Here is a 12,833-nt window from a genome sequence, read left to right as displayed (position 1 = left end):
GATACTGTGAGTGTTCTTCGAATTGATAGGAACATAGTACGACTTTCCCTCCAAGCTGATACGAAGAAGGACGATTGATGGCGTGTGCTAGTTTACGAGTACTGTGTGATTGAACTAATACAATATAGGCAGACGTTGTCTGAGTTAACACTGTCGAAGACAAATACCACATAAAATAAAAGGAAAGAAGCTGAGAAAAGTGAAATAAGAAAATGCATGTTACACAGAAACTAGAAAGACCGTGTCCAATAAATTCACGGAGAGATTGAACATAATCAAAAGCTCCACACTGTAGCTTTTACTCTGATTAATTAACTTTACTATGTTTAATAATTTCAAACAACTCCGCCTTTCTTCTATATGCATTTCATTACACATATATTCGTAAGAAATCATCATTAATCATAGGATTATCGTGTGTATATCGTGCCATATCGTAGTCCTTCGCACGAGTATCGTATGTAACCGCGTTTAATCCTTCATAATCGTGGAAATATCGTAAGCAGTTCGTAATGCTGTCGCCTCAGTTTGTACTTAAATCGTACAAGCATCGTACTTTGTCGCACAGACACCCCCTTAAATTCTTGCAGCAAAAAATTCCACACGCTATGGAAAAATGGCAAGACTAACCTGGCGATGAACGGCGATTTTCAACTTTTTTGATTCGTGGGTAATCGTAGCATAAATCATGATATTGTGACACGACCTTCGTTATTAATGAAAATTTTGAGAAATGATCATTGGTGATGTAAAGGCCTATGGGTTTCTTGGTTCTTACATTACTGTACATTTTAAACCAGTTTAATTAAATGCATTCTTGCAAAATGTCTGGTTTTAGACTGTAAATTCTCTCTTTACAATGAACAAGTCGGATATTTGCATTAGGAGAAGCCTTTTAAAATAGAATTGGCCTCAAAAGCAGGTTGCGTAATACATATACATGGATTTGAAATCTTAACGTTTCCAAACTGAATGACAGTAAGCTATGACCTTTTTACCAAATTACAAAAATCGTGAAACTCTGGTGATGGCTTATGGCTCTCTTGCCTCTCACACAACTAAACATTTTAACCAGTTTAAACACAGTCTTGCAAAATGTCTGGCTTTAGGTCGTTAATTCCCTCTTAATAATGAACTTACTAGAAAGTTAAGAAATTTGCTCTTGATTAGGAAAAGCCCTTTGCAATAGAATTTGACTCAGAGGCAAGTATTTTGAAAAGAAGCTATAATTATGGAAAAAGGACTAATGAAAAATACCTTCAAATTTAAATTTACATGAGAATGTTATCAAATTGTCATGCTGATTAAGATCTAAAGATCAATATTTTCAGAGAATTTTTGACTTCCTTGAATTCATCGCAAACGCGCTAGGAATGGCCTTTTCAGGTTAAAAAATTTGTACCAGTATGCACTACAAGGATATCTTAGCAATAGATCATACAAATATTTATGCATAACAATATATTGTCTGTGGCTTAATTTTATATTATCAAAGAAATCCAATCATGGTCTTTTTCGCTATTTGAAAATGATAACAGTATCTCTGTATCTATTTTAGTATTCATATACTTTAATGTTTGGGAAAAAATGATAAAACTTTTTAAGCCTTTGTAACTATATTGTTCATCCTATTGTACGTCTAGTATGTAATATCTATCATACCCTAGTAAAGAAGTCAGACTGGCGTTTGTTTCATCTTAAGAACGACCTGTAAATGTTTAAATATTTTTAAGTTTTCGAATAAATGAAAATAATTTCACAGACTTTGAAAAATAATCCCTCGTTGACTGTGGTTTAAGGTGCGAAAAATGTTCAAAGAGATACGATCTTAAAGTGTAAAAGTGAACAGTCATATATCTGGTAAAGATTTATGAATGGCAGGTTTACCTATCGACCTAGGAGCCTTAATACAGTTAAATATCGAGTATCCTTTTTGTTGCAATTTCCTTTCTAATTCTTTACTAGAATGGAACCACAGGAATGTAGAAACAAAGCTCATTAAACTAAACAATTTTATTGTTTCAAACACCTTTTCTTTCGCCTTTTTTGTTGAATGATTCATATTAGGAAGAAAACTAGCACATGTAAAAATGAACAAAATATGTTTCGCAAAAAAGTTGACGTTTTAAGAATTTTGCTAATCAAATGTATGTATTTTTACCATCAAGTGATAGTACGTTTACTTTTTTGGAAATCTAACTATTTAAGATTAAGATAATTTTTAAATTTTTCGGTTTCCATTTTGAGTGTATATATAAGGGTGCAACAAAAGGCAATTATTTGTAGAAGTGTATATTAGATTATAAACAGAAGATGAAGCTGGGTAAGGATTAAGCATTGTCACTTATTTCCAAAACTTTTAGTGGTATTCTTAACAATGTTAAATTAATGTCTTTAAACCATATCTTTTCTTACATTACAGATTTTGAATAAGAGTAAATTTTTTTAAGCAAAATCCAAGTAGAAAGATTTTTTTTTTCTTTACTTTACGTTTTTTTTAATTCAAAACGACTGTTTATAAACATGATTGAAAGAAATATCCATCTTAAACGATATGTTTGAGGTGATTATTTTAGAATTTTCTACGTTTTAGTCAGAAATTTCCTCAAAATTTTAGTCCAGTGTTGACCAATTTTGCAAATATCATCCAGAGAATAATGGAAACAAAACTTGTTAATTTCATAGTCGCAGCCTCCTCCAACAGTATGGGCCGTACCACAACTATTACAGTGCATGCAATCGTCCGTTCTTAAAGACATCTCCCAGGCAAACTCTGTATAATTACGATGAGTAGTAGGCCTTTTTATTAAAATTGTTAAATTTATGCCCCCTGGGTCTAGATTTCAGTTCTCAGGGTGAGTCTCAGTTTGTATTGAAAAATGTATTGTAAATACATTGCACTTCCGAAAATTTTCTTCACTCCTGATCATAAGAGACAAATTTCATGAAATGCAATATTTCTCCCAAATTGTAAACTCATGGCACAGAAGTCCAGAATTTCAGTCTCAGGTGGTCCTTATTTAACTGGCCAAAGCCAAAGAAATTCTTGAAACGCAGGTAATCGGGTACTAATAAACGTACATGACCAAAAAGCCTTTTGTTTTATTAAAGTTTCTCGTTAATTACAGAAATTTACACAGTTTAATATTTGAACAGTTACTAGTAATTCAAATATTTAAAATATTCTATAAGAAAGATTTATTGAAGATCAGTTCTTCCCAATAAAAAAAAAATAGATAGGAATGAGGCTAAAACAAAATAATGTTTATATCCACTGCCTTTGGTTTGTAAATTCTCGGAAAAACATACCGTCTCCATCCTGAATTTTTAATTTGAACCATTTTGTAAGATTCTTCAGGATAGATTTTATTTGCTAACAGAGCTATTGTATCAACAATAGAATTTGCAAAACTCTGACTTTAAAAGGTACTGCTGATATCCTTGTATCATCAACCGTGCCTCATTTGTACGTAGAAAATGTTCTTGCGTATCGAATCCATTGGGAAACATAAACTCCATATGCAGGTAAAAATGGTACATTGCTACATATATGTAAATAAGGGAAGTTGACGATAGAAAAGTTCAAGTCATCACGTTTATCAAGAAGTTAAGTTGTTAGTTTGCCATCAGTGTCTTTCTCTAGTAAAAATATCCAAATGTAACACAGAAATGTCAGACTCTATGGTGTCTTTCATTTCAACTTCAAATGGAATATATATATCAGATGAACGTTGAAATGAAAATGAATATTAATTGATAAAACGTCGTCGATATACATGTATCTCTCAAGAGCAAAAGTCTTCTTTTCTTGTAGAAGTTTTTGTAAGAAATATGGAGATAACGAACAATATTCAAGCTCAAAGTCCAATTTAACGATACAAATCGGGAGAAGAGCAAACATGAACTTCCAGAAACAGAGGTGGGATCAGATGCCATGAAGGAGTGAGCATCCCCTGAATAAATTCTGTGAACACAAAAACGGATCTGTCTAAATAACAGTTTACAATAGGTACCCATTGGAAGACCTGATCTCCAAAAACTACATAAATGCTTAATGGATGGCACGTCTAACATAAGAGCACTAAAAATTAACAGTGTCTATATTCATTTCAGTCACTGCGATCCACATTGCGTTGTCCCTATCTCTACAAACAGATGGATCTGTTGTATGTAATGAGCGGTTGAGAAGCCACCAGTTTTGTATCGATGTATGTCATCCTTGTTCTGGATCTTTGATAGAAGGTTTTGGTTTACCTCTTGTTCAGCAAAACCTTCGGAATACCTTAAACAATCTCAGGAGCTCAGTCTGGGAGTTAACCGAGCATCTTAACAACTCCAAACGAGAATATGTAAGAATATATTTTTTTCACTGTGGATGCTTATAATTTTGTCACCAGATGAAAAATATCAAAGTCGAAAGACTAGATGTACCAGTTAACATGTGATTTTTATAAAGCAGTTAAAATCTTAGATGCCCGGTTTACCCGTCTGTAATATGGAGGGATTTAAATCCAAAAAAAAAAATGGATAACATGAAGATAAGCTATTAATTAGTATTGATAATCATTTAAATCGAATGACTTAAAGCTAAGCCAGTAAATGGTGTATATAATCAATTAAATCGACTAGGTTAAAGGCAATGTCGTAGAGAGTGTTTGAATATCGTGTGTATTTATTTCTTAAACAATTATATGAAAAATCCTTTTTCGACAGGAAAGAACGATTTTTGGAGATGACATCTCCCTTATTAACCAAATTGAAACTGCAGAGGACTTGACAATCTCTACTGAAGTCACAGGAAGCTGTGAAATTGTAAGTTTCCAATTTGCCTCAATTGTATGTTTTACTCTCTCATCATTCTCCCAGCAATTAATTACCTCGTACAATATAAGTATATGTCAAAAAAAAAAAATGAAAAAAATTCAAATACTTTTATTACTGGTGTCTGTTCATGTTGCTATTGATACTTTTATCGTTGATTAGTATAACAAAGAATTTATATTTTTTTCAAAGACTCGTGCTCATTTGCGATTGGTGGAACTCCTCACAGAAACCTCTTTATTGATGAAACCTCTTCATACTGGATACGCCATACAAAAATCTCTAACGATCGGATGGTCAGACAACACCCTACAAAATGTTCTGTGTTATCTCCAATTTTTACCCACTGTTAATTCTGAAGACAATGTTTATATTCCTTGTTCATATATTGTAAAATTCAGACGTTTAGGAACTGGCAAAAGGAAAATGTTTGCCTTGTGGATGCTGAATAGAATACAGACTGCAGTAGCTTTGATACCAGAAATTGAATCAGCGTATAGTGTAATCCGGAATCAGGCTTTAGTTTATCTTTAAATTGCATAAAATCTATTTCTCTCTCTCTCTCTCTCTCTCTCTCTCTCTCTCAATTTTAATATTACTGAAATTATTTATTTATTTATTGAAGATTTAATCGTTTTTACGGGTGATATTTTCTATATTGATGTGAGATGCAATGTATATTTTCAAAACATTTTTAATAGAAAAAAACACTTTAAAAAATCTACTCACATGTACTAATAAAATCTTTCTCAATTATTATAATGCTTTTTGAACTTGCACTTTGAAAAACAGATATTTTTTTCTTTTATATCCATATATTTCTTAATTTTTCTAATAAATTGTATTTTGTCAAATATTAAATAAAGACTAAAGAAAATTAAATAATTATGTTCTGCTAGTTTTTGTCATAAAGCAACCAAGTTGTGCGTGTACGAAATCATCAACAAAATCTTGTAAGCCGTAATACGAATACTGGCACAGAGTCTCTAAAGGACAAAGTGGGATAACTTATAAAGAAATAAGTATTTACAAAATCCGACAAAAAATCGAGCATCATATATGGTTATTACATATACTGGCAGACACTGTTTTTTTCTCCTGTATTTACTGTTAAATAAGACGTATATTGTCCTTGCTGATAAATAAAAGTTTTCTTTAATGTAATTAATGATAATGTAACGTAACATATTAAAGCTCAGAAACCACCTATTCGTAATAGTAAATTAATCTAAAGATTTGATTTATGTCTTCAATGCGTGATGACATTGAACGAATTATCGCACATGGATATCAAGAACTGTCTATTGTATAATGAGGTGTGATATAATGATGGATTGAAGAGACTTTTTCTCCATTACAACATTAATTATAGACTGTTCGAATTTTATAACTTTCAAATGGGTCACGAGAATTTGTGATTAAGTTAGGTTTTTTAGTTTCGCATTTACAAATTATGAATCGTGATGCTTTAAATCCATGTTTCATCTATAATTGAAGTCAAATCAAAAATGTGGTAGGGGTAGCTTTTTAAAAAAAAATATCAAAGATTATTGTTTTAGTCACACTATAACACAATTCAACAAAATCTTAAACCAATATACAAAATTTTAATTCATTGTTTAGTTCACTTGTGTACCAATTTTATTTGAAATCAAACCAAAAACTGTCAAACCAAAATTATAAAAGAATTTTGTTTAGTTTCTTTTCTTATCATTCTGCCATTTCGCCACTCGTTTGCAGTAAATTTCTTGCAATTTATCAAGGTTTTCATGCCAGGAACAAAATATTTCACAGATTTCTCCTTCACATATTATATGACAACAGACATAATCCACTAAAATATTATTTTAGAACGATGTCTTGAAGCGACTTTTTATTTTATTCAACATGGAAGCCGCCATATTGAAACGTACTTATACGTCACGAGATGTTAAGATATTTTGTATTTTTAAAAACCTTTTTCTGTCATCAACATTTACATTAAATTTAACTGACATTGCACAAGGTTGTTGAAATCCATGTAACATCAACATATTTGTCAATAGCCTGTCTCGATTTAAAAAATTAATCGTACTCATAGCATGGTATTGAATAAGCTGCGGGACATAAACACAATATGCAGGTGATGACGAAAATATTACTACATAAATAAGGAAAGTTGATGGTGGAAAAGCTGAAATCATCTCGTTTGTCATACAGTTAGTTGTTAATTGGTCCTTATCGTCTATAGTCAGTAAAATATCTAAATGTGAAACAGATATGGAAACGCTGTGGTTTCTTTTATTTCGAGTTCACTAGGGTATATCAAGTAGACAAACGAATGGAAGTATCTATTGTTTATTGATAAAACCTCGTCGATATACACTGTATCTAAATGTCGAATTGAAGGCCATAGCAAAAGTTTTATTCTTCTCACGTAGAAATTTTTTATCAAATTCTTCTTCATAACATTATGAAAACAGATCGGCTAATAAAGGAATGAACCCAATTAGTGCCCATTTGAATTCTTAAACGTAATATAAAAATCCTTACAAAGAAAAATGTATTGTCTTGTCTAGCTAAAGCTCTAACAAGCCCTTATCTTTACTCACAATAAACTTCACGCTAATTTACTTTACAAAAATTTTAACTGCTTCAAAGGTCAAATTTCGATTTCAAAATTTCAAATCACAGACTTTTTCAAAAGTTTATCATTGAAATGATGACTTTTCTACAATTTCTATAATTATACAACCAGTCCATATGATAAATTAAAAACTATGCTTTTTGATATCATATACGACTGCTTCCTCTATAAAGATGGAACTCGGAAATTGTCTTATCTTGTGATGGGCCATCTTCAAATTACTTTGGAAAAAGCACTTCGATTCTTCACACCAGTACTCCGAAGTTGATATTAAAAGGCTGCTGGGGTTCCTCCTTGACAACATCTAATTATATATAGTCTTTGTAAACAAATTCTTCCAATAAAGCAACAATCTGCTGGGGTACTGTAAACGTCAATATTTCACGATTTTCTTTACTTGTACATTTCACGTTCTATTTAGTTTGGCGGATATGAAATTTTCCTTCAGAAGATATTTGTAATTTTGAAAAAAAAAAATTCCTTATTATATACAAAGAAAGTTATTGTGAACTACATAAATAGATGTATGTATAACATTTTAGCTAACTTTAAACAGCCGTTGTTATTAACTCGCGTTTCCAAATGATTTTCAATGGTCAACTCTTTTATACATATGGAAAAAGAATAGTTATATTACAAATAATAGTTTTCTTTTTTTTAAAGGTGTATGGAATTTTTTTTGTATTTAACATATATACACTATTTTGATATGTCGACAATATTCACGATGGCTTAATGTTCTTGGAAAATTCTTTGATCGCGAACATAGCGAAATTAAAACCATCACACTATAATCCACTTTTAAAGAACTCATGGTCGCCAATTCTCGTCCTTAATAGCCGACATATTCTACATTTTTTGTAAAAGAATTTATTCGAAACTTCCACATGAGAAGAAGACGTCTCCTACAAAACAATAACCAAAAAGTCAAACCAGATCAGCAAAACGCTCAAGAGGAAGATGCTGGAAGTAGTCCACAGGGAGCTTGTGGTATGGTCAAACTTATCATTTATAATGAATCGATTAAAAAAAATACGGAAGCCCATTTAGAAAAATATTTTGAATTTGATATAACGAATTGTCGAATTTGTTAAAACGAATTTATATGAGGCGCCATTTTGGTAATTATTGCCATTTAGTGATATCACCAATTCGAATAGGTGATATCACTTATTCGAATAAATGATATCATTCATTCAAACTGAATAGTTGATATCACTTATTCGAATACGTGATATCACCTTTTCGAATAAGTGATATCACTTTTTTTGAAATAAATAAAATTCGTTAAAAAGAATTCGACAATGCCTTATATCGAATTCTCAAATACACTTCACAAATGTACTTTCCATGGGTACTAATTGTAGAATTTGATTAATATAAATGACTATATATGATTCGTTATAACAAATTTTAGAATTAATTTAAACGAATTTAATTCGTTATTACAAATTTTAGAATTTGTTTTAACGAATTTTATCTGTCATAACAAATTTTTGAGTTCGTTATACAAATTCAACAATTTTATTATAATGAAATGTACGGAGATAACGAACTGTATTCAAGCTCAAAAGTCCATTAAACAGTGCAAATTTTGGAGCAGAGCAAACACGGACCTCTAAAACATCAGAGGTGGGATCAGGTGCCATGGAGGAGTGAGCATCCCCTGCCGACCGGCCACACCCGTCGTGTGCTCCTTGTCATGATCGGGAAATAACGGAAAAATCCGTGGACAATTCAGTGTGTGAATAATGGCCTAACAATTAGAATGAAAAACGTCAGTCAGCATTTGACTTAATGATAAATTGTATTTGCTGATAAGGCCATTGTTATAACAAATTTTAAGTCGTTATAACGAATTCAAAAAGAATTAAATTCGTTTTAACAAATTCAACAATTCGTTATATCGAATTCAAAAATATTTTTGATAGGTCCTAAATGGGCTTCCGTAAAAAAAAAAAAGTACATTTATGTAGTATTTATGTATATAGGTCATGGCAGGATGAATTTTAAGTTCTTACAAGAATGTATTGAAATAGATATAAGTTCAACCTTGGAAACAATTAACAATCCAAAGGTCAAACAAGATCCTCAAAATACGGTCTTAAATGACGCGCAAGAGGAGAATCATGGAAGTAGACCATAAGGAGCAAGTTGAGTGAATTCAAAAATAATGACCACTAAATTGATTTGATTTTTTTTTTTTTTTTTTTGAAAAAATTCAACTACCCATAGAATATTTTTCACTTTATCAACATATTGTACGTGCATTCTAGTTAAAATTCCTGAAGTTACAATAGACATGATAGAATAGGCAATTGGATAACAAAAAGTGTCAGAATTTTTATAAGTAAATTTTTCTTTGAAAAAAGAAAATATCACTACATCCTAAAAGACTTTCTAAAATACATAATCAAAAGTAATTATAGTTTTTCATGCTTCAAAATGGTATCGGGGATATAAATGATTAGATCTAAACCTTGATTTAGTTTCTTGTCTTGTATATGTGGAAAAAATTGCTTTTTTCCCCCACTTTCACTGAAAGTGGGGGATATTAATTTGGGTTTGTCTGTCCGTCCGTCCGTCTGTATTTCTATCTGTCTGTAACACTTTAGTTTCCGCGCGATATCTCGAGAACCCTTTGAGCTTTCGCAATGAAATTTTACATAACAATTCCCTGTGGCCTAAGGAAGACCCCTATTGATTTTGAGGTCAAAGTTCAAGGTCGTAAATTTATACATTCCGTCTGTGTGTAACACTTTCGTTTTCGGGCGATATCTCAAGAAACTTTTGAGCTTTTGCAATGAAGTTTAATACCATAACACCCTAGGGCCTCTCTCGCCCCTCTCAAAGTGTCCCGCCCCGTTTTTTTTATTATTATTATTTATTGTATTAAAAGCCGCTTGGCACTATTTTTAGCACAGGGGCATGTGGAGAGTTATAATACAGGTTGTTGGCGGACTTTATATTCTAATAACATCTATTAGAACTGTTTAGTAAAGGCTATATTAGACACCATGTATTGTGTAAAATTTTGACAATATAAACATTATATGTGACATAATGTTTGCAGTCAATTTGCTATATAATCAAGTGCCTCCGTGGTCTAGGGGTATGACTCTCGCTTAGCATGTGAGAGGTCCCGGGTTCAAATCCCGGACAATCCTTTTTTTTTTAATTTCTTTTTTTTTTTTTTTTTTGTTTGTTTGTTTGTTTGTTTGTTTGTTTGTTTTTTTTTTGGATTTACTAAATAATAGTATTCAGCATGTGAAATGAAAAAGTTATGACTCTGGCTTGTACAAACCCATAAAATCATTATTACAGTGTAATAAATATTCTATATAAAAAGAATCTTCTATACGCATATTAAAAAATAAGCAATCAAATCTTTATATCCATATTGGCATTTTTATTTGCTTCAATATACATGTATACATTTAATAATTCTACAAATCCGGGGGGGAGGGGGGTCCAACCCAACCCCAACCCCCCGAACTGCGCATGCTCGTCTTTTTTCCCTAAGCGGGGGACACAAATTCTCTGAATTAGCTTGTTGATTGTAATTTTACATTATTTTATCAATCCCGATTTGAAAAGTTTTCATATGAAAGAAATATGAAACAATAAGATTCCCCTAAAATCACTTTTTGTACATTTATGTCAATTCTTTAAATCTAAGCCAAGAAAGAATTTTGATCTACAAGTTTCTAATACAAAAAATACTAGATTTTGAAGTTACCCTATTTTACATTATTGTGGTGCACTCCTGACATCTAAAATGTATTTTATTTAACATTGTTTTAAAAATTATAACACACAATAACCCATTCTTACTTTGTAAATCAGTTCATCGTTTTGATATTTTTTTATCATTTACGGCAAGTTTAAAACATGATTATTTGCAATGTGTAATGTGTATACATTGTTTTCAAAAATATGTTATGAAAATTATTCTCTGAATTGACTGTTAAATGTAGACATCATGTTTTGAACATCAAATACATGTCGTATCAAACATTTTTGTTTCTGAAATTCATTTTTAGTAAAATTTGACGAAGATTATTTATAATTCTAAAACAGTTTTGTTGCACCCCTGAATGCAGTAAAATTAAAAATTAAAACCATAGAACACAAAAATTCATAAAGTGTTGACAACTCAAGTGGTAACGAAATTGTGCAATATTTATAGTCCAATACTTCATAATATTATGAAACATCAAAGTATTTAAATTTGACTTGAATCATTCCCTATTTAAGTCAAAAAACTAACTAAAATATATTTTTATATATATTTTAAATATATTTTTAGAAGATAAAATATATTTTATAGTATACTTTCCTTCACAGGACAAACACCGTAAGCAACTGAGGTCAACCAGAAACATTCCACTCATTATTTTTTTTCTTTATATTTATTCATATTTGATCAGCAATAATTCTAACATATTTGTTGCACTCCTGACCAAGAGCAGGGGAGTCTTAAAAGTAGAATTGTGAAGCGAAAATTACATCAGAACTTTTTCTGTTGTTTCATTGAAGTTGAGGTGGAATTACTTGAATTTTATGACAATTTTTCTGTGTGTTTATTTTTTACATTCATAAAAAAATAAGAGAAAAGGTAAAGAAAAAACACGTCTGAATTAATAAAAATGAAAAAGAAAAGGATTTGAATAATAAAACTGTCATTAATTTAGTTCTATATTATTCAAATAGATCATTATTAATCAAAGAATATTTCTTAGCATGAATAGAGGTCTTTTCATAATATAACTTGAATCTTTAAAAAAAATGTGTTGCACTCCTGACCATACATATAAAGATCTGAAACACAGACTCTGTAATTGATACATTTATTTGGTAAAAATGTTCTTTGTCTCTTTATTTTCCAAAATAAAAACCAGAGAATCGTATACTGATAAAAAAAAATTCATGCTGGGGAGCAAAACATCAAATGCTGCACTCCTGACATTATTGGGTATGCACAGATACTTGACTCTCATTTATAAATGGGCTTCCGTAATAAAATTATTGATTTACAAACTCTTTTATATGTATATGTTATAACAAATTTAATTCGTTTAAACGAATTTGACAAATTGAATTCATAAATATTTTCCTACAGGCCATAAATCTCGATTCGATTAAACAAAATTTTAAAAAAGTTAAAAATCTAACAAATTTAAAATTCGCTATAATTCTAATTCGCTATAACAAATTTTTGAATTCTTATAAACGAATTTAATCTGTTATGATATATTTTTGATTTCATAATAACAAATTCAACATGTATTATAACAGATTTAATGGGTTATAACGAATTCAAAAATTTTGTAGTAACGAATTAAAATTCGACAATGCGTTATATAGAATTCAAAAATATTTTTGA

At 30.6% G+C, this 12,833-nt stretch overlaps 1 protein-coding gene across 1 annotated transcript; it reads left to right on the top strand.

Annotated features, from left to right (window-relative positions):
* The first annotated feature begins 2,313 nt into the window (after positions 1 to 2,313).
* Positions 2,314 to 5,355, top strand: LOC133181353 (uncharacterized). The gene is made up of 4 exons (XM_061315872.1): positions 2,314 to 2,323; positions 4,114 to 4,349; positions 4,714 to 4,812; positions 5,014 to 5,355. Exons 1-4 carry the CDS (start codon positions 2,314 to 2,316, stop codon positions 5,353 to 5,355), a joined length of 687 nt encoding a protein of 228 aa, XP_061171856.1.
* The last annotated feature ends 7,478 nt before the right edge of the window (positions 5,356 to 12,833 follow it).

Source organism: Saccostrea echinata, unplaced genomic scaffold (assembly GCF_033153115.1).
Source record: "Saccostrea echinata isolate AGI-Se365-2 ecotype Australia unplaced genomic scaffold, CSIRO_AGI_Sech_v1 ptg000008l, whole genome shotgun sequence".
NCBI lineage: Eukaryota > Metazoa > Mollusca > Bivalvia > Ostreida > Ostreidae > Saccostrea > Saccostrea echinata.
Note: the sequence above shows the minus strand (reverse complement) of the source record. Positions and strands in the feature narration are given on the sequence as shown.